This window comes from Podarcis tiliguerta, assembly GCF_965153285.1.
Source record: "Podarcis tiliguerta genome assembly, chromosome: 1".
Classification (NCBI taxonomy): Eukaryota; Metazoa; Chordata; class Lepidosauria; order Squamata; family Lacertidae; genus Podarcis; species Podarcis tiliguerta.
This window is the reverse complement of record NC_139534.1, coordinates 118,582,961-118,609,203: the sequence shown is the minus strand read 5'-3', so window position 1 is coordinate 118,609,203 and position 26,243 is coordinate 118,582,961. Positions and strand designations below refer to the sequence as shown.

The following is a 26,243-nucleotide window of genomic DNA, read 5'->3' as shown; positions in this document are numbered from 1 at the left end:
ATGGGGCAGGGAGAGCCATTCACAGGCATTCATTGTTTTGTATAGTTTGGTATTTGGTTAAAAAATAACCGTTGAAAAACACTGGTGTGATATTGATTGCTTTTTTTCATAATTAACTCATAAGCGTGGGAAGAATGCATCACCTGATACATGATCTCATAATATGAAGAGCCTATTTGCTCAATATCCCCAGACTTCTCTAAAGCACCCTGCTTAAGTTTCATCCTTCTGTTTGAGTCTTCTCAATTGCCACCATATGGCATCCAGTAGGATGGAAGGATGACCTCTCTCAGCCATGGGGCTCAGCATATGGGCAGTGGCTTAGGTGTCGCTGAAAGAAACAGATCCCCAAAAGTGAAAGCAATTTTAGCATATTATTCAAGACACATGAAACGCTCACTTGATCTGTATGCTGAAGGTCTTTGGGTTGAATATCATGGGTAGCAGGGGAAACATTAGTCCCGCTTCCTAGAATATTAAAAACTTGCCCCATGAAGGGAATGGCTAGATAGACCTTCAGGGGGAAAAATCTTTCCCTGATAGGCTGACCTCACCCAAACTTAAATTATTCAATTATGTGAAGCTGTTTGTCCAATAAAAATTGGGGATGTGTGAACTCTCTAAAACGTATTTCAGATTACCTTGCTAATTATCCCTTTGGGTGGGGGGAGGTGGAGAACTCGGATAATTTTTCTGAATCTGAGCCAGTTCAAGGAGTTCAGGAAAACTACCCATCTCCGGAGGTGGTCCCTGCCAGCCTGCCAGCCTTTCTCCCCAGGGAAAGGGTTCCCCCCCCCCCACTTCCTCACTCCCTTCTCAGATGCTCTGGTGTATTGACTGATTAGCAATGTGCCAGGCATCAGATCCCAGTGACTCATGGGAGATGTAGTTCTCCGAAAGACTGCTGCAATTGCAATTTTGAGACCCCGAAGTTTGTTACTGCAGGTGGCCCAGACAAACTTCCTCATCATGCTTAATTGAAAGGGTAATACAATTGTGAGAGCCTTTGTGGGAATGACATCTCCCAGTGTTCCCCATGCCCTGTTGCAAAGTAGGATCGGTGCAATGGGCAGTTGGTAGAAGAAGGGGAAAGAAAAATCTCCCCTCTCTTTCTTTTCCTTGCTGCTGCTCCCATTGTGACCAACTTCAGGAAAGGAAGAGTGTGGTGCAGGCTTCCCCAACACTGGTGAGGCTAATGGAGAGTTGCAGTACAAAACATCTGGAGGGGAACTGGGTTAGAGAAAGCTGGCATAGAAGATAGGGATTCTTCTCTGGCTCGGATTTTGATCTGAGATGGAGAAGAATTTCAGACCTTGTAGAGCTCACTTTGAGGCCAGGTGTTGTAGTCTCCAAAGTTCTCCTCTGAGCCTGGGTCAAGACTTTCATTGGCATCTCTTGTAGATGAGAACATAGGTCTTTCTACCTGGCTATTTCAAAGCATTGGTCTGGGAGGCAAGCAGAATGCACATCCCTTGTCCTCTAGGACATTGATCTTCAACTGGTAGGTCAGGACGCACTACTAAATGGCAGCCTCATTTAGGCTTGGTTGCAATTTCAACCCATTCTGGGACCTGCTGATGAAGCGCAGGTAATAAATGTAATAAGAAAAATAGTGATAAGATAATGAGCCTAATATGAAGTTAGTAGTACTATTTTGAGAGTGGCATCATTATTTTGGGGCATGGATATATTTTGCATCAAAAACCTGAACACTGCACTGCTTAAACAGTTCCCAGTCTTTGTAAGATGTGAATCTCCTCACGATTCCATTTCTTTTCTCTCTTTTTTCAGTGCCTAATGCTATTTAACATACATTTTAATGGTTATCAGTGAAAGGATTCGTAGAGGATCTATGGTTGCTAGGAAACTGTTGCCTCAGTTGTGCAAATCTTCCCATGCTGCACACATTATCTTGCATCAAAAATTGTTGTCTAGCAGCCTTAGAAAGCATAGGTTGGGGGGGGGGTTCTCTCCCCCTTCTCCCTTTGCAAGGAATATGTTTCTTGAGTTTAATGGTACAGATCGTTTTACAGTAGAATTGCCTCAGTGTCGTCATTATACAAATCCAGTGTCACTGTATTGTACTCTCAAGTTGATGCTTTTCAACTGATGAGTCTGGATCTTCAGAGTTGTGAAGTGATGGCGTCTGATGAGAGCCACAAATAAATAACGGAGAATGTCAAGCAAAGAGTTAGAGTTAGTTTTAGGGTGGGGGGAAAGGAGATGATAAATTATGCACATATTTAAGCTTAACATACCCTGTGAGGTGTTGGGAAATATGATAATTTGGTGGCACAGCCTGGATTTTGCAGGCAAAAGGTCCCTGGCATCTCCTGGCAGGGCTGGGAGAAACCCCCTCCCTGTAACCCTGGAGAGCTGCTGCCAGGCAGTGTAGCCAATACTAAGTTAGGTGGACCAATGGTCTGACTCTATATAAGGCCTCGTCCTATGTTCCTAAGTAGTCCATACACTGGTGTCACGAAGTCTATTTTACTGTAGCTCTTTCCATTCAAACCAGCATGTGGTCCAACATGATCACCTTGCGATTCCTGTTTGAACTCATTTCTAATTCAGCCCTTAATAGCATTATTGATCTGGATTGTGCTTTCATTTTCCCAGGAGTTGGGAGCCCTGTAGATAAACTGGTCCAAATTCTCCTTTGGAGGGATATTAAGTACATTCTAATTTGACCTGTGCGCATGACTCAATTTTTCAACTTTGTAATTAAGCCTATTGAATCAAGAGTCCGCCGGGACGCAGCAACTGCTTTGGAATGCGAGAGCCGTAGCAAACAAGACGGGAGCATAATCAGCAGAAGTTTGCCATTTCTGCCATGCATCAAGCTCCAACGAACCCTGGGAGCAAACGAAACCCAGTATGTCACCGGGAATTTATTCACGAGCCTACTAGGCTGGCTCAATATGTTAGAGTTTAATTAATCTTTAAAGCAACACCTTGGTATTATTAGAAACCAGCGTCTTGTAAGTTGTTTTATCTGCATTAACAAATTCAATATTGGTCAACCTCACTCTTCAGGGACCCTCAATAATCTCTAAGCAAACAAATGGTTCTCGCTGCTGGGCTTAAACGGGAGGTTTGCAAAATTGCTGCTAAGAAGATTTTACAGAGGAGGTGGAGGAGACAGAAGTGAAGGCCCAGATTCAAAGAACCTCCAGGTCTGCATTCTATCACTTTGATATGTATGCTACAGCCTCCGCAGTTTTCCAGACCTCATGATGGGTTGGAAGCCATTGGGACTGGTGGGGCGGAAAGCAGAGAGCTCAAGGATAGGTGGAGCCAGAACCCAGGACCACAGGTCTGTGCTTCAAAGCTCTGTGTCAGAGTGGTCTCTCCCACCCCGAATTGGAGCAAATGACCATCCACAGAAAACTCGATTGCTTTTGTTCCGGTTCAATGGCAAAACATGGATTTTCCTGGGGAAAGCACTGGAACAACAACAAATAAATCAAAACTGCTTGGACACATAGCTTTGAAGTCCAGACCTGTGCCCAGAAACACAGCACAAGGTAAAGGTAAAGGGATCCCTGATGACTAGGTCCAGTCATGTCCGACTCTGGGGTTGCGGCGCTCATCTCGCTTTATTGGCCGAGGGAGCCGGTGTACATGGTCATGTGGCCAGCATGACTAAGTTGCTTCTGGCGAACCAGAGCAGTGCACTTCCAGGTCATGTGGCCAGCATGACTAAGTTGCTTCTGGCGAACCAGAGCACCACCTGGAAACGCCGTTTACCTTCCCGCCGGAGTGGTACCTATTTATCTACTTGCACTTTGATGTGCTTTCGAACTGCTACAAAAAACCTCAGGGTAGTATACATGGTTCTTTCCTTGCCATTTTGTCTTCACAACAGCCCTGTGAGGTTGGCTAGGCTGAGAGACTGTGACTGGCCCAATGCTACTCAGTGGGTTTCATGGCTGCATGGGGATTCAAACTGTGGTCTCCCATATTATAGTTCAACAGTCTAACCATTCACACCTTTGCTGAGTGGTTTTTTCTGTCTGGAATGTGTTGTTGACATCTGATGATGCTCAATCCAAAACTGGACAGAGGATCAAAAGGGCTGAAACTAGCCTACCATACAACGCCTTTACATTTGCTGCTCCTCCCAGTTGTGCCTCCTGCCCCAGCCACCACTGGTATGTGCCCCCCTGGAAGACTGCTCAGAAGGGAATGTGCCCTCTGGCTGGAAAAAGGCTCCTCTGCCTTAAAAATAATTGTGATTTCCCAAATGAATCATAGAATTGTAGAGTTGGAAGGGACACCTGCCCTGCAGGAATCTCAACTAAAGCATCCATGACAGATGGACATTGGCCTCTGCTTTAATAATAATAATAATAATAATAATAATAATAATAATAATAATAATAAAATTTTATTTATATCCTGCCCTCCCCAGCCGAAGCCGGGCTCAGGGCGGCTAATAACAATAAAACAGTACAAAAGTACAGCACAAACAACACTCTAAAATCATTCATTATAAAATTAATTAATTCAAGCCACTGGCAACCATTGGGCCAGAGCTCCGTGAAGATTGCCGAGGGAGGGAGTCAGGCTGTGCCCTGGCCAAAGGCCTGGTGGAACAGTTCTGTCTTGCAGGCCCTGCAGAAAGATGTCAAGTCCCGCAGGGCCCATCAAGTCCCGCAGGGACCTCCAAGGAAGGAGAGTTCACGAACTCCCAAGCGAGACCATTTCACCGTCGAACAGCTCTTACTGCCAGAAAGTCCTTCCTGATGTTGAGTCGGAAATTCCTTTCCTGTAACTTGAATCTGTTTGTTATGGTGCTACCATCCAGAGCAGGAGAAAATGAGCATGCTCCATCTTCCAGGTGACAGCCCTTGAGATATTTGAATGCGGCTATCATATCTCCTCTCAGTCTTTTCTTCTCCAAGCAAAACATGCCCAACTCCCTCAACTGTTCCTCATAAGGCTTGATTTCCAGCCCTTGATAATCTTGGTCACCCTCCTCTGCTCATGTTATAGCTTGTCAATATCCTGACAAATACTCCAGGTATTGTCTGACCAAGGCAGAATAGAGTGGTACTGTTAGTTCCTTGATCTGGACACTATACTTCTGTTGATGCAGCCTGGAATAGCATTATATATATATATATTGCAGCTGCTCACACTGTTGACTCTTGTTAAGCTTGGGGTCTACTAAGACCCCAAGATCCTTTTCACATGTACTACTAGTAAGCCAGGTGTCCCCCATCTTATATTTGTGCAGCTGGTTCTTCCTGCAGAAGTGTAGAAGCTTACATTTGCCCATATTGAAATTCATTTTGTTACATGCCTTTGATTGACTGTGCTGAATGTGTCCTGACCATCTTGGTTTTCTAACTATGGGAAAGGGATAGAGTTAAACCCAGCTCTTCTGAATTTAACATAACTCTTTCTGGTGATGCCTCTGTTTTCTGGCTTTATTCCACAGTTGCCATCCTTTACTGGTAACTATGGCTTCCATGGGGTGGGGGCTGGGAGGTAGTCAATGGATGGTTTTTCTTGGCCTTAAATGTCTATAATTTGCTTAATTGCTCAGTTCCATGTTCACATTTGAAAACCCAGCAATTTGTTAGTGCGTTGATGTTTCGCAGTCGGTGCTTGCTTCTTTCTCAGTTCCCAGGAATATGATCCTAGCCCATGTAAGAATTCCTGGTTTGTGCCTTACAGTGTCTGTCTTTTAACAGTGGGCACCTTAGTCTAATCAGTATTGTTACATATACAGTGGTGCCTCGCATGACGAAATTAATTCGTTCCCCGAGTTTTTTCGTTCTATGAGTTTTTTCATCTTGCGAAGCACCACTGCATTTAAACACTGACAACGGCGGGGAGGGGAGGGGAGAAGCAGGACAGCTGCCGCAGCCGGTACCTCAGACTCACCCGCGCGTTGTGGCCACCGCGCGACGCGGCTGCTGGAGGGCGGCGGGGCTCAGGAGCGCGACTCGGTGGAACCGCCACCATCCTCTTCACCTGAGGGAGAGAGGGAGAGAGAGGCGCTGGTGGCAACGGCTCTCTGAGGGGAGTGCGTGAGGGGGGTGGGCAGCGGCGCGAGGCACCAACCGTCAGCAGGAAGGTGGGAGGGAGCCGGAGGAGCGGGGAAGCGAGTGTGCTTCAGGTTACAGACTCCGCTAACCCAGAAATTTACCTCGGGTTAAGAACTTTGCTTCAGGATGAGAACAAAAATCGTGCTCCAGTGGCGCAGCAGCAGGAGGAGGCCCCATAAGCTAAAGTGGTGCTTCAGGGTAAGAACAGTTTCAGGTTAAGAACGGACCTCCAGAACGAATTAAGTACTTAACCCGAGGTACCACTGTATATGTTTTTATGGATGCCGTTTTGTGAGGGCCTTGCTCTAATAAGTGAGCTAGACATATTTAAAATACTGAACCCTGTAGGTGGGATTAGCAGGTCTGTAATGGTGATATTTGTTAATTGGCAAGTCCATACAGGCAAAGATGGTCCCTCAGACACCATCGTCCTGGTCCTGGTTCATTTTGGACCTTCTGAAACAAACCCACCACTTTGAATTTCACTTCTCTAAATGAACTGCAGATGTGTTCATTTTGGTGACTCCTTCTTAATAGTTCCATCTGCAGTTGAGCGAGTTGGGTATGTTTAACCTGGAGAAGAGAAGGCTGACAGGTGATATGATAGCCAGATTCAGATACCCAAAGGGCTGTCAGATGCTCCAGAAGGCTGGACCCAAACCAATGGGTTCAATTACGAGAAAGAAAATTCCAACTAAACTTTAGGAGGAGCTTTCTGATGGTAGGAGCTGTTGCAACACTGGAGCGGAGTACGTCAGAAAGTGATGGAAAACTTCATTAGATGTTTTTAAACAGAGGGTGTTTGGCTATCTGTCTGGGATTCTTTAGCTGAGATTCCTGAATTGGGATACCGTCCATCTCTATAATTCTATGACACAGGAGTTTCTGAATGTTCTTGAAAGGCAGTCCCTTGTACAACACAGTACAGATGATAACCTAGTCCAGTTTATGACTTGATTGTCATAAGCTGCATAATACAAAATCAGGCTATTGGTCCATCTGTCTTACTAATGTCTACTCGGGCATGGTGGGGAATAGGGATGGCAAATTTGCTTCTGTTTGCATTTCAGGGCAAGCTTCCCCAAAACTGTAAATGGAAGCACAGCCATCTTCTGAAACATGCCAAGTGATGCGTACAAAATGCATATAGTAGGGCAAAGTGTGCATAAAAATGCATATACTGCTGAAAATCATGTGAAAGTGCATTACGATACAGAATGCTGATTTGCAAAAAAAGAAATGTCTATTAGGAGAAATTCACAATAAAATGCTGAACAATTTTAATGAAGAATGTGGGGGGGAAATGCAAAGGGGTGTGGAAATGTGAAGAATTCAAGATGGGGGGGGCTATGAAAAACTGAAATTTGCAGATTTAACCCCTTAGTGGGGACCCTGTAACCTTCCAAATGCTTTGGACTGCAACTCCCATCATCCTTGACTATTGACCATGCTGCCTTGGTGTGGTGGGAGTCATAGCAGACCCTCCAGGTGTCCCTATTTTCTAGCGACAGCCCTGGATTTACAGAAGCTGTCCCCATTTCTGATTTGATCCCAGAATGTCCCCCTTTTCCTTAGGACATCCCTATTTCATTGGAGAAATGTTGGAGGGTATGGAATCGGATGTCCCTATGTTCATCAGAGAAACGTTGGAGGGGATGTCTCTACTTTCACTGGAGAAATGTTGGAAGGTATAGAATAATATCTCCCTATTTTCATCAGAGAAATGTTGGAGGGTATGTCATAGTCCAAAAACCCCATGCCCACCCTTGCACTAAGTGCTCTAAAGCATTGCTACAGATGCTACGCATTGTTATTGGTCCAGGGACCGCTAAGCTTCATCCCTGGGGAGTTATTAGAGCCCGCCAGGCCCTTCACTTTCAGGGCCAAACATGCTACCTGCAACATCACACCGGCTCTCAGAAATGCCAGAGCGCACATTATTATCAGAGAGGCAAGCCTGGCTTGCTAACAACAGCCCGCACTGCTGAATCATTGACAAATTCAACCTCAACCACCTTCTCGGTGTTTGCCTTGACAACTAGTCTACTGAACGGCAATTGGATGAAAATCCCTTTCTAAAAATAGTATCACACAGGACAGAATGACAAGCACGAGCCACTAGATAATATTCACTGGATGTTTCTGCAGAGGGCTTTTCCCCCACCCTGGGCAGGGGGTGGATGTGCCGGAAGGAGGGGAAAGGCCAAGGCGAGCGGGAAAGAATATGACACATGTGAAGAGCCAACTGCACTTTTAATAAATATGGCTTCCTTTTGACAAAGGAATCTCCAGGGGCTGATTTAATGTCTCCTCTGCAAATCCTAACAACTCCACATTTTGTGTAGGAGTTGAGAGCCGACTCTTTCAGACTAGTAGAAAAAGGGACCTGCAGAGAGGAATGCTAATGTGCAGCGCAAGAGAGGGTATCGAGTGACCACGGGGAGACTTCTGGTGCCCTTTCGGCTATTAAAATAGCATCCCAGTCCAGTACAGGCTCCACTTCAGCCTTTTGTGTGTGTAGAGGTGCTGTGTAGGATGCCCCTCTTTCTATAATAAGCTAAACAGAGCCTGTTTCTTCCAGGCAACACACAAACCCACAGCTTGGAAAAGATCGAAAGCGAACATTTGGAGAGCTGAGAGAACATTCAGGGGAAATGTGTGCAGATGATAGATTCATAGAATTGTAGAGTTAGAAGGGGCTACGAGGGTCATCTAGTCCAACCCTCTGCAATGCCGGAATCTTTTGCCCAACCTGGGGCTCGAACCCATAACTCTAAGAGTCTCGTGCTCTACTGACTGAGATAGGTAGGTAGGTAGGCAGGCAGGCAGACTTAGAGATATAGATATATTCAAGGAATTAAAGGTAAAGGTAAAGGTACCCCTGCCCATACGGGCCAGTCTTGACAGACTCTAGGGTTGTGCGCCCATCTCACTCAAGAGGCCGGGGCCAGCGCTGTCCGGAGACACTTCCGGGTCACGTGGCCAGCATGACAAAGCTGCATCTGGCGAGCCAGAGCCGCACACGGAAACGCCGTTTACCTTCCCGCTAGTAAGCGGTCCCTATTTATCTACTTGCCCCCGGGGGTGCTTTCGAACTGCTAGGTTGGCAGGCGCTGGGACCGAGCAACGGGAGCGCACCCCGCCGCGGGGATTCGAACCGCCGACCTTTTGATCGGCAACCCCTAGGCGCTGAGGCTTTTACCCATAGCGCCACCCGCGTCCCATAAATTCAAGGAATTAGATAACATTAAGCCTCCTATTTCAAAGATATTGACACATTCATTTAATTCAATATATGGGGGAGGGGTTGAGAGAGGGGGGACCTCAGGGGTGCTAAAGAACATAATAATTACCTTGTTGGCTCAGACTAAAATGATTCTGAGTGCTGCTTCACACCTGCTAACTCATTTCTTTTGTATTAATGTATTATTGACTTTTTTTTTACCTGCTTTGTCATACAGACAGCACCTTTCTACCCTACCCAACCCTATTAGCTCCTATTTGTTATAATACAAGGATCTTGGATCTATAGCTAATCAAAGCTCAAAATCTTATTAAATATGCAGCACAGTACTCATTCTACTCATTGCAATTTAACATCTTAATCCTATGCATTGCTTATCAAGAAACTGGTACGTCCCTATCATTAGCATGCCATCCAACATTTTCGGATGCGTGTCTTCTGGGAAGTGCTTCTGGGTGAATCATGTGACCCACACCACGCTCTCGGGCAGCCCCAAATGCTTTTTGGGTCTAGAGCGTGGCCCTGAGCACGCAATATTGTGGCACCCAAAATGGCAGCTGAGATCTTGCATGAGAAAATAGGATGTCCAATTTTTCCAGGGCTCTTGGCAGGTATGCATTAGGCAGAGTGAAGTAGCTGCCTCAGGCAACTAGTGCCGGGTATTAAGAAAGAGCAGGAAATCACTAGTTAGTTCATGGTTTATTTTTGTATTTTTTTACTATTAGGGTGAGGTATTTGTGGAACAAAATAACTTAACCAGCCTTGAGGACTATGACCTTGACTGGGGAAGAGTGGGGGATGTTGACAACAGTCAGCTTTGAAGGAATAGCAGTCCGTACAAAAGCCAGTGCTTTTTCCACCATCCTTGTTATTTCGCTTACTGAGCATTGATATGAAAACAGGTTCTAGATCTCAGCCGAAGCTCTGGTCAGCCCTATTCCTCACAATTCCCAGAGTTCCCTGGGAATAGGGATTGGCTGTTACACCACTCAGTAAATCGTAGTTCTGTGAGAAGAACAGGGTCTCCTGGCAGCTCTCAGCATGCTTAACAAACTGTAGCTCCCATGATTTTGTGGGGAAAGCCATGACTATTTAAAGTGGTGTCATAGTGTTTTAAATGTATGATATGAATGGCCTATGTCTAATCAACCTCACAGGGCTGTTCAGGGAATAAGATGAGGAGAAAACCATGCATGCTACCTTGGAGGAAAGTTGGGGTCTACATATACTAATAAAACCCACATGCTTTTTCCATAAAAGAATCATAGAATCTTAAGAGTTGGAAGGGACCCCGAGGGTCATCTAGTCCAACCCCCTGCAATGCTGCAATCTCAGCTAAAGCATCCATAGCAGATGGCCATCCAGCCTCTGCTTAAAAACCTCCAAGGAAGGTGAAATATACTCGGAGTCGAGTGTGAATTTCATGCTCTTTATTCCGCTCATAGTAGCAATGAATGAAACTTTCCCCAAAACGTCTAGCTGTATATACATTGTTTACACAATGGGCCCCGCGTGATTGGCTAATTCTGGGCTACTCCTGTAGGCCAATCAGGTTGCAGATTCACCTCCTCCAGAAGCCTGATTGGCTGCTCCTGCAGGCCAATCAGGTCGCTGATTCACTTCCACCTGGAGCTGGATTGGGTGGCTCCTGAGGACCAGTCAGACTGCTGCATTCTGGATCCTATTGTTCTAGGATTCAGCTCAGTACATAACAGAAGGAGAGTCCACAACCTCCCAAGAGAGACCGTTCCACTGTCAAACAGCTCTTATTGTCAGAAAGATATTCCTGATGTTTAGTCGGAATCTCCTTTCTTGTAACTTGAATCCATTGGTTCCGGTCCTACCCTCCGGAGCAGGACAAAACAAACTTGTTCCCTCTTCCATGTGAAAGCCCTTAAGATATTTGAAGATGGCTATCATATCTCCTCTCAGTCTCCTCTTTTCCAGGCTAAACATACCTAGCTCCTTCAGCCTTTCCCCGTAAGGCTTGGTTTCCAGGCTGCTGATTATCAGCTTTGTTAAGTCCCACCGGATCAATACCTACCAATCTGCCCAGTTTCTCAAAAAACAGACAGCTCTTTTGCCAGAGTCAAGATGGGGTGCCCAGGAGGTCAAATCGCAAAGGTCCCATCAGCTAAGGGCTTTTGAAAGGATGCCCACAGAAATTTAATCATATCCCAAATACCGCTGTGATTTAACAGCCACATAATGCCCCGATTTCCTGAACAGCAACCTCTGTGCCTAAATTGCTTGGTGTAATTATAAACATCCCAGCAAACTGCTTCTCTGTGCTATGTTTCAACACCCACCCACACAAGTTATTAAGCAAGGTATGGTACATACCAAAAAGAGCAGCGCACTCGCCCAAGAGAGAGAGAGAGAGGCAGGCACAGTCCTTCGGGTATTTGATTTCACACTCTCCTGGTTTCTGGTACTTTCTCAGTTCATGTTATTCTTAGATCATTGTTCCTTGTGAGGTCATGCTAAGTTAAGCTTCCCCCCAAGGTGAACTACAAACACAGTGAGCGTTGTGTAGTACTGTCCCATCTTTATTTAAACCTCTGCGTATTTTAAGTAGAAGCCATTCGAATCAAAGGTCATAATGGATTGATATTTTCAAAATACAAGCCTAGCAAGAAGGAAAGGAAGGGGGGGTAGGACCACTCTCTTCCTCTTGTCTCATTCAGTGGTTTTATCTGGGGAAGGGCCATAGCTCAGGGACAGAGCACTTGCCTTGCATGCAGAAAGTCGCAAGTTTGATCCCCAGCCTCTCCAGGTAGGTCTGGGAGAGGCCCCTTGTCTGAAATGATGGAGAGCTACTGCCAGTCAGTGTAGATAATACTGATTAAGATGGACCCAAGGTCTGATTCAGTACAAGGCAGCTTCTTATGTTGCTATACTCACAACAACCTTGTAAGGTTGTGAGAGATTGGCCAAAAGTCACCTAGCGGGTGACATGGCTAGCTGAAATTTTGAACCCAGGCCTCCTTAGTACATGTCTGGCACTCCAGCTGCTACACTGGGGCTGGTAGAATTCAGCAACAGCTGGAGGGCCAGAAGTTTTCAGCTGCCAGCTTTATTTATTATTTATTACTTTATTTATGTCCCACCTTTTATCCAATGAGCTCAAGGTGGTATTCACAATCCCTGGCTCTCCATTTTATCCTCATGACTAGGCGTGGGCGGTGTATCAATGCATCATCCAGGATCAGTTTGAGGGCTAGATTGCAATGGCTCCCAGTACGTTTCTGAGCACAATTCAAAGCGTTGGTGCTGACCTTTAAAGCCCTAAATGGCCTTGGTCCAGTATACCTGAAGGAGAATCTCCACCCCCATCGTTCAGCCCGGACACTGAGGTCCAGCTCCGAGGGCCTTCTGGTGGTTCCCTCACTGCGAGAAGTGAGGTTACAGGGAACCAGGCAGAGAGCCCCTACCCTGTGGAACGCCCTCCCTTCAGATGTTAAGGAAATAAACTATCTGACTTTTAGAAGACATCTGAAGGCAACCCTGTTTAGGGATGTTTTTAAAGTTAGATGTTTTATTGCTTTTCTATTATTATTAATATTCCGTTGGGAGTTGCCCAGAATGGCTGTGGAAACCCAACCAGATGGGCAGTGTATAAATAATAAATTATTATTATTATTATTATTATTATTATTATTATTATTATTACTATTACTATTAACTTTAGACCTGGCAGTATTTCGCCTCTCGGTTTCAGGCCAACTGCTTTAAACTCAGGAGGACTAGAGGTGGGTGGATGCATGCATGGGATCTGTGCTGCCCTCTGCCAATCAGCACCCCACCTCCAAAACAGCATGCCTGAGAACAATTTCACCCTAGGGGCTCCTTCCTCTGTGCACCGGGTGGCACTGGAGGAGGAAGTAGCTTCGCCCTATGCCTCGTGGGGCTCCTTCCTCCATGTGCCAGATGCTGGAGGAGGAGGCAAGAGGCTGGGGCAGGCAGCTCCACAGTGCCCTGGTATGTGGTGCCCTGGCTGAGGTACTCTGTCTAGAGCAGCGCCGCCCTCTTGGCCTTGAAAGAAGTGGCAGAAGCTGTGCACAGTGATGCTCATTGTCTCCATGGCTGGCAGCTGCCTTCTTCCTCCCTGCCTTCTTTCTGACATCATAATATACCGCCATATCACAAAGTTTAGCTGGTGGTATATTATGACACTGGAAAGCAGATATCGTGCAACGCTACTCATGACATCATGCAGGCTCTCATTTAATAGCCAACGATGAGAAACTGGAACTAAGGATAGATTCATCTAATGCATTGAGATATAAGTGCTGGGTATTTATAGAGAATACACCAAGGGATTGGTTGTATAAGTAAACTCCTTTACTTTACTTATTTCTGCATGGGAAATAGCTGGTGATCTCAGAAGCTTTCAAACTCTTACAGTCAATCCATTAAAAGGTGCTACTACACGACTATTACACAATTGCAAAGCTCAGTGTTCTCCTCCATCGATGCAGTTGGTTCAATCAAAGTTCTTGTCTGAGTCCTTTAACAGAATATCTACCCAGAAAAGGGTATCCACTTGACATCACCAATGCTTTTACAAAATCTCTTTCTCTCTCTCTCTCTCTCTCTCACACACACACACACACACGCTCCCCAGTAACTTTTGTTCACAAACAACTTTGCTTCTAACCTTCTGTACTACTAGAGTAGGCTTACTTATGGAACAATGCATCTTAACACAATAAAAAATTGATGCAGACATCTTTGCAAAAGCTAAAGCCAAATGAAACAGAAAAGCCTTTTGGAATGTTAGCACAACACTAAAAGCCATTCCCCCCCCCCCCCCGCCTGCCTGTATGGGAAACCCATTGCAGCAATCTGTAAGTATGCATTTGGACATGGCTTTTTAACACCTATCATCTGTACTGCTGTATGATAAAGCAAGATGACATGGCGCTAACAGCTGCCTACTCCAAAATGTATAGAGCAACACGCTAGAAAAGCGCCTGCACAACTAGTGACACACCTTTATTTTATTTTATTTTTAGTGATATATTTATAATCCACACTTTCATAAAGTATATCAAGGTTGGCATACAACATACAAAGCACCCATTAAAAGAATTAAGAACATCAATAAATACCAAATGGTTAAAAGGAAAAAAGATCATGTTGCAAAAGGCCTATCTGAACAAAAAAAGTTTTCAAAAGAGGTCTGGAGGGAAGGAGGGAACTCTACAATTCTATGGTCTAGGAATTTGTAGTTCCTGCCAAACTTCTACCTGTTTGGCACGGAACATGCCACATGAAAGCGAATTGAACCTCAGGGACATGCAGGAATCACCAGAAGTGCTCTAATGACTTAAATGGAACATAAGGGATGAGAAGGTCCTTAATTTACTTTGGGCCCAAGTTATTTAGAGCTTTGTGAATTAATCCAAGTAACTTGAGCCTGGCCCAGTAGCATAGCTTTCTCTCAACAGCAGAGTAGCAGGGTTCTAGTAACCTGTTCCTGCGAGCAGTTTGGCCATGGCATTCTGCAGCTTCCAGACCATTTGTGAGGGCAGACCCACCTAAAATGCATGACAGTAATCAAGTCTTGAGGTTACCATTGCCTGGACCACTGTAGTCAGGCTGTCGTGGTCCAGCAATTGGCATTCCAGCCAGAGCATACCATGACAAATGCAACTCACCAACCATGTATGCCGGTGCAGCAGAAACTTGCGAAATCTCCTGGTCATGTTGCCAGCTAGGTTCTCCTGTTCTGGACAACTGCCTTGAGACCAAGGAGGTACATTCTAGTCAGGTATGACAAGGTGCATACCCATAGAGCTAGCTTAGGAAAAACAAGCCAGATACAAGTTCTGTGTCCAGTTCTGGGCACCACAGTTCAAGAAGGACACTGACAAACTGGAACGTGTCCAGAGGAGGGCAACCAAAATGGTCAAAGGCCTGGAAACGATGCCTTATGAGGAACGGCTAAGGGAGCTGGGCATGTTTAGCCTGGAGAAGAGGAGGTTAAGGGGTGATATGATAGCCATGTTCAAATATATAAAAGGATGTCATATAGAGGAGGGAGAAAGGTTGTTTTCTGCTGCTCCAGAGAAGCGGACACGGAGCAATGGATCCAAACTACAAGAAAGAAGATTCCACCTAGGAAGAACTTCCTGACAGTAAGAGCTGTTCGACAGTGGAATTTGCTGCCAAGGAGTGTGGTGGAGTCTCCTTCTTTGGAGGTCTTTAAGCAGAGGCTTGACAACCATATGTCAGGAGTGCTCTGATGGTGTTTCCTGCTTGGCAGGGGGACTCGATGGCCCTTGTGGTCTCTTCCAACTCTATGATTCTATGATTCTATGACAAGACTCACTGAGAAGCTACTCATGTTACTCCAGCACCAGCCTGGAACTGACTGATGCCAGGGATGAGGAACCTGTGGCCCTCCAGATCCTGGGATTTGGACTACAACATCTAGAGCTGTGTTTCCCAAACTTGGGTCCCCAGCTGTTTTCGGACTACAACCCCTATCATCCCTAATAACCGCTCCCCACATCAAATGGGGGTGCCTTTTGTATGGACGCACGCAGTGCTCCTGGTAATACGGGCTGGCTTTGCTCTCCCCAGGATGGATACTTGGAGGTCTCCACCTACCTCACCCAATCGCCCAATCCCACCTGGGGGGGGGGTGTTGCCAGGGGATTGGCCAGGTAGGGGGAAAGGACTGCCCTGCCAACACAACAGAAGGATTATTCAGCTTGGGGGTCACCTGGGGTTGAGGGGACTCCGCCTGTCCATGCAATTAGCAGGACCAGTGGTCAGAGGTGATGGGAATTGTCATCCAAAAACAGCTTGAGACCCAAATTTGGGAAACAATGACCTAGATCACTTCCTCCAGTGTGGTGAAGTGGTTAAGAGCGGTAGACTCGCAATCTGGTGAACCAGGTTCGCTTCTCCGCTCCTCCATCTGCAGCTGCTGGGTGACCTTGGGCTAGTCACACTTCTCTGAAGTCTCTCAGCCCCACTCACCTCACAGAGTGTTTGTTGTGGGGGAGGGGGAGGGAAAGGAGAATGTTAGCCGCTTTGAGACTCCTTAGGGTAGTGATACAGCGGGATATCAAATCCAACTCTTCTTCTTCTTGTCCATCGCTAGGGAGCGCAATCTGGACAGTTCTGCCAGAGGAGCAAGATCACCTAGCTACGGCTCTGCTTCCAAGTGCAGTATTCTGAGTATGTCTGGGAAATTCAGACATATCTGCTAGTTCCAATGGGCACCAGACACCACTGTGGTGGCATGGTCAAAATGTGGATCCTTGCAAGTGGCAGTTATGACCATGTTGCAAAGAGTCAGAGATGTGTTAAGAGTCTACACAGATTCCTTCAATCCACAGAATTTGGTCGTGTGAAGTGGGAATACCTTGATGTGAGAAAAGGTGCGAGGCGAATAGTGTTTATGCATCAGCAAACAATGATGCATTGAAATTCCCTGGGTGAAAGAGGTACACCTCTTCTTCTTCTTCTTCCTCTCCCCATTTTCCAGCAACTGGTATTTAGAAGCATCACTGCCTCTTAATGTGGAGGTAGAGCATAGGTATCGTGGCTGTTAGCCATTGAGAGCTTTATCCTCCATTAATTTCTCTTATCTAATCCTCTCTTAAAGCCACCCAAGTTGCTGTACAGCATCGCCTCCTGTGGGAGCCAGTTCCATGCTCTAACTAGGTGCTACCCCGATTTGAAGCACATAGTGGAGTGCCATGTCCTAAAGCTCTTCCCCTTCCTCATTGCCCTCCTCCTTTTAGCTCTACACAGCAGCTTAGGAAAGGTGTTTGCTAGTGCAGAGTGGGGTCGTGATTCTGTCTTCTACATTAGTGAAAGGATGAGAATTCAGGGTTGCGCTGCATCATCAGCACAGGAGGGTTGTTTTGTGGAGCACAGAAGGACACCCTCCTTCTCCCAGTGCGCCAGCCCCGTCCATTTTTGGAGGTTCCACTTGCATAGAGTGGACACTGGCGATTATCATTTGGCATTTAGGACTCCCAGGATCGGAACCAGCAGGGGGGCGTTCAGAAAAGTCGTCTCATCTTGTGCGCTGCAATATTGTATGTTAATGAATTGGTGTGGGGGAACCGTTCAATCAATGGGTTCAGTTTGCCTTTCGGTGCATTTTGCAAGGCATTGCCAAGGCAACAATGGACGTGACGAAAGGACTTCCACATCATGAGATCATAAGTGACTGGGCCAGAGAAAAAACAGGAAGGAAGCGGGGGGGGGGGGGGAGAGAGAAATGGGGATATGTTGGCAATTGAAGAACACAAACGCCACTGATATTTCAGTGTAGATTTTCGTTTTTGCTGTTCTGATCATGCTTCCTTTTTCCTTTTCTTACCTAACCAACATCTGTTGCACAGGCTAAGTACATACCATACATTTAAAGCACACACCCCGCCAAGAATTCTGGGAACTGTAGTTCCTCCCCCCTCACAAGGCTACAATTCCTAGCACCTTTAAACAGCATTTCCCAGTTTGTTTTTTAATTTTTATGTTTGGTAGGGGAGAAATGTGCTTTAGGACTATCTAAAACAAGAGGCTTTGAAACGACAGGTCTTCTGGGACTAAAAAAAAGGATGGGAATATACTTTTGAAATGTCGGGTTCCCAGACTCGCCCTGGCGCTTTCATCCTCTAATTCACAAAAACTGGGATGGAAGGGGGAAAGCAGAAGAGCCCGCCCACCCACTCTAGATGTGTGTGAAGGGCAGGCGGAGCCAAAAGAAGCCCGACAGCTCAAAATATTGGAGATATTTGTGTCGAGGGTGAATAAAATGGTTGCATGCCATACATTGAAAGGGGAAAGAATTCAAAAGAAATGAAACGATGCAGGGATAGATAGATAGATAGATAGATAGATAGATAGATAGATAGATAGATAGATAGGAAGGAAGGAAGGAAGGAAGGAAGGAAGGAAGGAAGGACTAGTATGGTAAAAGCTGCAACAGAATCCGTCTTCCCCCCGCACCATCCCGGTGTCTTCATCTGGGCAGATCTCAGGAAGCAAAGGGTTAAGCAGGCTCCCAAAGAGTCAAGCGCAGTTGGAGAGGGGTGCCTTCCTTGGCCAGGTCTGGCGGAACAGGGGTTAAAAAAAGGAGTCCGCCTGAAACTTTCCCCCCACCCTCTTGCCGGTGCGGATCAAAGGGACCCCGGCGTGGATCTTAAAGGGCAAGGCGGAATGCGAGAGAGATGAATTAAGACCATGAATTACAGGCTGGGTGGGGGACACACACACAAAAAAAACCAACAACCCTAACGCGATCCCTGAAACTCTCGCTCGAGCTGCGTGCGCGCGCTCCATCTGCCGAGATCTCGGGGAAACGTGATGAATTAAAAACTCCAAGGTGGTGTGGGGGTTTTTTGGGGGGAGGGGGGAGGGCGAGGGAGGAGAGAAACTGGAGATCGTGGCAGCGTCTATGTGCCACGTTGGTGCGCGCCTGCCTTGCTGCCTGCCTCCCTCCCTCGGCTCCTGTTGGACGGGGCCACCCCTCGATTTCAACTTTCTCTCCTGCGGAACCCGCTCGGCACAGTAACCTGTTACTGGTTCTCCTTCCACCTTCCTCCTCCTCCTCTGCCTTTTTCGCCTGGGCGCTACAAACTGAGTCATTCCGTGTTGCCCATGTCTCCTGGGGAGCTCGCCAGCCTTTCTGCAGCGTGTTCGCTGCTGCTGCTGCCTCCGCCGCTGCTGCTGCCGCGTTCTTCGGGAGTTCACCAGTCAACGTGCACCCCTGCTGCTCCCATGCAGATCTGGGGTCAGGGTCTGGCCGGGGCTCGGTAGACGGGAGCCGGCGGCAGCAGCCAGCCAAGCCTGCCAGCCAGCCTTTTTGGATAGCCTGAACTATGCATAAATCTGCCGAGTGAACGCTGCTGCTCCCTTTCCATTCACTTGCACCTTGTTTGTTTGATTTCTTGTAGGCCTCTGCGGCAGAGATGGAGAAAATAAGGTAAGTCAACCAGTTTGGGGGTCTCCCCTTCTTCTTCTTTCTTTCTTTCTTTCTTTCTTTCTTTCTTTCTTTCTTTTCTTCTTTCTTTCTTTATTCCTTCTTCCCCTCCCCTCCCTTCCCACCCGCCCTCCTGCACTGCTCGTTATAAGGCAGGCGATCTGCTGGGTCTTATATTGATTGAAGACCATTCATTTCTTTATTTGGGGTGCTTTGGCTATCTGGAAGTAGATTCGGTTGCCTGGTTTTGAAAATCTCAGGGGTCTGCAGGAAACTGGGGTGGTGGGTGGTTGTTGAGAGCCTTTTGCAAAGATGTCTATTTCAGAAGGAGCCTCTGTCTGCACAATGCCATGTTTCCATTGCCAGAGAAAATAGGAGGCGATACAGTCGATTAAACAAACGCAGTAGCCACCACTTGGGTCTATTGCCAGAGCATGCTTCCTCTGCTCAGCGAGAACAAGCCAGATCAAATAATTCACAGGGAAAGAAGAGGAAGAGAGAGCTGTCAGTGGAGGGGCTGGGTGGGAATCAACTTTGCATCAAAGCATCCAATTGCCTGTTGTTTGTTTCAGTGTAAATGGTGTAATATTGGTGTTTGGTTTTTTTGTTTTACGTTTATTTTCTAGCTGGGGTTTTGTTTTGAGTCATTTCTTCTGTGTTCAAAATGTTGTCTGCCTGTAGAAGTTTCTTCTCAGCATTAACCCCCTGCTTTCAATCAAAGGGGAGATGGCATTTGGAAAATGTGCAAGTTTCCGAGCTCGTGTTTTGAGTGTTGCTTGGGAGGTTTCGTTTCTGTATGTCGTTGGAAGGCATTAAGAAAGAAAGAAAGAAAGAAAGAAAGAAAGGAAAAGCCATAGATTTCTTATTGAACCAATTACGACTTGTTTTTGTACAGCGCACAATTAAGTGTGAATGATCTTGTCCACACTTGGAAATAAGCTTCTCTGAAGTCCATGGGACTTTCTTCAAAGTAAATATGCATAGGATTTGGACTGTATGCAATACAGTGGGATTTGGAGCTATGTTACATCCTCCCTGTGTTTTGACAAGGTTTATATTACCATCCAAATGTTTTCTGAGTCAGGGATGGAGAACCTGTGGCTCTCCAACTATTGTTGGACTATGGTACCTATCATTCCTGGCCATTCGCAGTGCTGGCTGGGGCTGATGGGATTTGGAGTCCAACAGGTTCTCCATTTCTGTTTAAAGATCTGGGGTTTATCAAGCGTCTTTCCTACAGTTTCCAGTGAGCCATTGCCATGAGTAGAACCAACAGAATACAGCTTTCAAACTCGTTGGTGTCAAAAGGGCGGCCACAAAGTTATTAAAAAGTGTCAGAAAGTTGCAAAGCTCTGTGGATTCTGATGAAAAAGTAGGCGAACACAAACGGGGGAAAGAGGAAAACTGAATGGGTTCCTTTAGCTGGATCTTAGCTAGGGGAAATGCAGGCAGGATTAGTATTCACGAAGCCACTGCTTCTGAACACACCCTTGACACTGGTATCTTTCTTTCATTTCTCATTCATTACTGCTTGGCCTCATGGCCATCAGGGACTAGCCTGGAGGTTCGTTATGGTTCATTAGTGGTCTACAAATACATGGTGATGGGAAGAGTCTGTGTAGTCCAAAAGTATTTGCTTTCCTTCCTGTGAAGAGCTTTGCTACTGCTTTGAGCGAAGGGTCCTCCTCTGTGTCCTCCGTTGATTTAAGGCAACCTGTGGCCCTTCAGCTCCAACCAGCATGGCCAATGGTTGAGGATGATGGAAGCTGTAGTCCAACAACATCTGGGTGGCACCATTTTGGGGAAGGATTGCATTATTCACCCGTCATTGTGCATGTTGCCTTCTAGTTATCAAATTCCACCAGTCAGGGAACGAACAACACTGAATCAAACCCCACGTCTAGGATATTGCCTCTAGGCATCCCTAACTGCGGAAGATGTTACACTTCCTTTCAGTATTTCCATACCATACAGAACAGGGTTGGATAACCTGCAACCTGCTATGTTGTTGGATTCCAACTCCCACCAGCCCCAGCCAGCATGACCAATGCTCAGGGATGATGGGAGTCAGTGGTCTGGCAATATTCGGAGCTCCCTTGAGTGAAGAGGTTGAAGAGATGGGCTGGCCGGGTCTTTTCAAGCGAAGGGAAATATTGTCAATGCTCCAGTCCTCATTATTCAGCCAGAAAAGCCACCGAATTGTGAATTCAATGTAAGTTAATTCTTGCTTCTGTCACAGCTCAATGATTTTGTCATGCAACTCCCCCCCCCCCCCCAGACTCTGTTGGGCATTAGCTCAAGAAGGGCCCAAATTTTCAGAGCTGTACATTTTTCTGCAATCACATACCATAAGATATGATCACTGATCTGTCCCTTTTGCAAATGGGAAAGTGGGGTTGAAAGAAAATGCGTTTCCCCCAAACAAAGCAATAACATCATAACAAAAGATATTCTGGGGCAAAGCAGCACCACAGAAAGCTAAGCAGGCTTCATAGCCCCAGAACTTCAAACACAGGTTTCAGGATCAGCCAACACATCCAAGCCCCAGCCAACATAGCCAGTAGCTATGAATGCTGGGAGTTGTAGTCCAACAATGACTAGAGAGCACCTTGTTGGCTACTGCTGCTTTAACTAGTCAAAGGTACCTCTTTTTCTGTTCAGCTGACTGGTTCTACATTTTCATTTATTTAGGCATCTTCTGCTCATCATTAAACTCAATCCTAGAGCAGGACACAACGTGGAAATATATACTACATAATAAAACAATTTTTTTAACAAAAACCAAAAAACCAAATCACAACAGCAATACATCAGGGTTGCATCATGGCAGCAAGTAGGAGACAATTGCAATCTGTTCTTAATGTAATAAAGTGGACTGAGATACTCCGCATGCATGCCAAAGGCACACAGGTCCCTTTTCCTGCAGAAAACAAGCTGTCTGACATCCAGTGCAAATAGCTATACAGTGGTACCTCGGGTTACAGACACTTCAGGTTACAGACTCCGCTAACCCACAAAGAGTACCTCAGGTTAAGAACTTTGCTTCAGGATGAGAACAGAAATTGCGCAGCAGCGGCGCAGTTGCAGTGGGAGGCCCCATTAGGTAAAGTGGTACCTCAGGTTAAGAACAGTTTCAGGTTAAGAACAGACCTCCGGAACGAATTAAGTTCTTAACCCGAGGTACCACTGTTGTTTTATGAGGCAATAAACTCATAAGTAAATGCAATACACTCCCTAAAAATATGCTTTGTTTTTTTCCTTTTGGGGCCATTTCATCTTGAGTGTATGCAAGAGTGTATGCTTTCAAAACCTTGCTGGAGGAGGGGACAGGGTTCTCTGTCTCCTGAAAATCTGAAAGAGCATCCTGCTTCTAGATATGCAACCAGCTCTTTCTTTATTTTTGTCATCTTGGCTTAAAAGACGGTTTTGTATATAGATACTTGGGTTTCTTTGTCTCTGGTGCTGCCCCAACACGAGCACAACCTGGAGTTCTCACATCTGGGTTGCGTGGTGCTCTTCTAATTTATTGTTTTAAGCAACGCATTTCCATTTATAACACTCACCCACATCACTCTTCATAATCAGGAGGTCCATTTCCACTCGAGGAAGTCCGAGATGAGCAATGAGCCGTGGCTGCACTCGGTGTAGAGGCCAGCCAGGAGACCCAGCAGTGGCTTCATATTCAGGATGCTCTGGCCATGCCACGGCCCATCCACCAGCAGTTAGCCCAGCCTCCCCAGCTGGGGCAGCCAGCCAAGCCCACCAGGCAGGAGGGAGAGGCTACCACAAAGATGCTGAGGAAGCCTCAGCAAGATCCTGCTGGCTTGGATGAGCTTTCGGTGCTCAGGCCACTGCACAAGGAAGGCATGAAGCTAAGGGTGATGGCAGGTGGAAGCATCCTGAACATGGAGGTGTTGGTTGGTCTCATACCGAGTGCAGCCATGACTCACCACTCCAGATGGACAGGTTCATCTTGGACTTCCTTCGGTAGAAATGGACCTCCTAATTATCAAGAGTGACATCAGTGAGTTCCTCACGAACGGTGCCTGGGCACGCTACTCAAAGTCAACATCCTCCTTACCACTGGTGGTGGGCCCGAGAGCCCCACAATCTTCAATATTGAGGGAATAGCTCAGTTGGTAGAGCATGAGACTCTTAATCTCAGGGTTGCGGGTTTGAGCCACATGTTGGTTGAAAGATTCCTGCATTGCAGGGGATTGGACTTGATTAGTGGTCCCCAATTGATCGTCCTCAGACCCCAGGGGGTCCACATAACCCACCCAAGAGGACTGTGACACCATTCACATAACAAAAAACTACCATAAAGATAACAACATTTTCAAAAGTAAGGGGTCCATGGATTGGCTTTTGAAAAACAGGGGGTCCACAGTACTAGCTAATCAGGAACCACAGAACTAGATATGATTCTCGTGGTACCTTCCAACGATATGATTCTGTGATCTCACTAACCCTGCCACAATCTTCCAAACCCTCTCTACCACTCCCTCTCAACGCTGTCACCTCAGCCTAACACTTATTTTAATTTACCTGATATACTTACCTACACATTTCACATAATACATGCTGTCGCATACTAGTTTACTGTAATTACGCTGATATTTGCACAATATCATTTACATATACATCACAACATCATAACCACCTGTGTGAATCACATCGTTCTCCTGTAGCTCAGGAGGTTTGCCAACATGGTGGCCTTCAGAAACTGCAGGACTAAAATTCCAATCAGCTCAGCCAGAGAATGTGGGAGCCACAGTTCAACAACAACTTCTGGAGGACTCTACATTGACTGTCCCTGCTATATCTCAGCTACCCACAAAATCGTCACAAGTAAAAATTGAGATAATTTCCTCTTGTCATGAGAGAGTTTCAGCGACATCTATACAGATTCCCAGCTTTAAAAGGAAAACAGAGAGAGTGCGTGCTGATGTGAGTGGGTTGTTAAGAGTTCATTAACAGGGCTTCATTTAAACTCTACCTCTCCATTTATATTTACTAAAAGGTAGTAATACTGGAAAGGCTCTCCCACTGTAGAAAACTGAAAGATAGATGATGGACCATGAACTCCAAGACAGATCTTTGTCAAGATGTGGAGATGGGAGAAACCAGATGGGAACACTAAATAGTAGAGCTCTGATTAATATTCTTTGGTTTCAATGTTGAGGTTTACTGTAGCAGTTTTACAGCACATTCATAAACCTGTCTACTCAGAAGTAAGTCCCATGGATATTGAGATTCATCTCTTTTCCAATCTTCAACATTCACTCTTGTTTCACTTGGCTTCTACTTTCCTTCCTTCTCCTTCCTGGATTAGTTGCAAGAGTGATTCCACTGAATCTGGGATCCTCCACTGAATGATTTGATTTTGCAAAAACTACGTAGTCAATCAGATGTTGTTATGCCATGATGTTGCTGTGGGAAAGTGAAGGCAATTCAGAGAATAAGATGAACGAACAGTGCAAATGAACGAGCAAGTAGCAAATAGTCTAAAAAGCGAGCAAAGTTCGCAAAAGCCCAAACAGCATCATCCTAGGTACCGTATTTTTCGCTTTATAAGGCGCACCAGACCACAAGACGCACCTTGTTTTTGGAGAAGGAAAACAAGAAAAAAAATATTCTGAATCTCAGAAGCCAGAACAGCAAGCGGGATCGCTGTGCAGTGAAAGCAGCAATCCCTCTTGCTGTTCTGGCTTCTGTGATAGCTGTGCAGCCTGCATTCGCTCCATAAGACGCACACACATTTCCCCTTACTTTTTAGGAGGGAAAAAGTGAGTCTTATAGAGCAAAAAATACGGTATGTCTATTCAGGAAACTCTAGTAATGTTGAATTTAGGAGGACTCACTCCCAGAGAAATGCGCTTAGGGATGAATTCAGCCTGAGTCATATGGGCTTGGTTCTTCTAAAGAAGCAAAATGTGTGATCTCGGCGCTCGCCCAGTGAAAGGGGCAGGGTTCTATTGTCTGCTTCCATGGCAGCCGGAACAACTGCTGGGTCAGAATTCTTCTTCACATCAAACCTTCTCAGCAAGAAGCAGTGCTTCAATACTGTGATGTAATCCTGTATATCATAATCTCTTTGCTGGAGAGTGGGTCAGGAGAATGATTATATGCCATCAAAGATTGGTACAGGTAGAAGAACTGAACAGCACTACAGGGAGGAAGCCTTGATATTTTCTTTGTCAGTACCATATTTTCTAATTCCTTACTGTCTTGGGTATTTTAGTTATTCATAACAATTTCTTTTTTTAAAAAAACGCTTTACATTTTAAATCTGGTTTATGCCACAAACTCAGGGAGATGATGAGCCCCTTGCCATACCAAAATTTTACTTTGTTTCAGTTTAGGATGGACTGAATTCACCAAGTTGGTGCCCTCAATAGGTAGTTTTGGACTCTCGGCTCCCATCAGCCAAGTGGCAGCATAGCCAGTGGTCAAGCATGATGTCCAGAAGTTCTAATGTCATGGGATAGGGAGAAAAACTTTTCTCTATCTGCTTTCTCCATGCCATGTGTAATTATAAGGAGTCACAAGGGACGCGGGTGGCACTATGGGTAAAACCTCAGTGCCTAGGACTTGCCAATCGTATGGTCGGCGGTTCGAATCCCCGCAGCGGGGTGAGCTCCCGTCGTTCGGTCCCAGCTCCTGCCCACCTAGCAGTTCGAAAGCACCCCTAAGTGCAAGTAGATAAATAGGTACCGCTTTATAGCGGGAAGGTAAACGGCGTTTCCGTGTGCTGCGCTGGTGCTGACTCGCCAGAGCAGCTTCGTCACGCTGGCCACGTGACCCGGAAGTGTCTTCGGACAGCGCTGGCCCCCGGCCTCTTAAGTGAGATGGGCTCACAACCCCAGAGTTGGACACGACTGGCCCATACAGGCAGGGTGCTTTACACAAGCACTACAAGCTTTTGCCATAGGGGACACCCTATTTGATCATGTTGGCTGTGCTTTTCTGACCCTTTTCCAACTCT

At 46.1% G+C, this 26,243-nt stretch overlaps 1 protein-coding gene and 2 long non-coding RNA genes across 3 annotated transcripts in view; 1 reads left to right on the top strand and 2 right to left on the bottom strand.

Annotated features, from left to right (window-relative positions):
* Positions 1–26,243, top strand: part of BEGAIN (brain enriched guanylate kinase associated) — a 185,148-nt gene that overhangs the window by 19,272 nt on the left and 139,633 nt on the right. Inside the window, exon 2 of the mRNA XM_083440748.1 lies at positions 19,230–19,258. Within this exon, the coding sequence (XP_083296874.1) occupies positions 19,230–19,258 (29 nt within the window). The remainder of the gene's footprint in view (positions 1–19,229; positions 19,259–26,243) is intronic.
* The window catches only part of LOC310678030, a 162,725-nt gene that overhangs the window by 120,058 nt on the left and 16,424 nt on the right, over positions 1–26,243 (bottom strand). The gene's annotated exons all lie outside the window — the stretch shown is intronic.
* Positions 24,420–25,272, bottom strand: LOC310677944. The gene is made up of 2 exons (XR_014511527.1): positions 25,120–25,272; positions 24,420–24,688 (listed from the first exon to the last, which is right to left on the bottom strand). It is a non-coding gene; the product is annotated as an uncharacterized lncRNA (long non-coding RNA).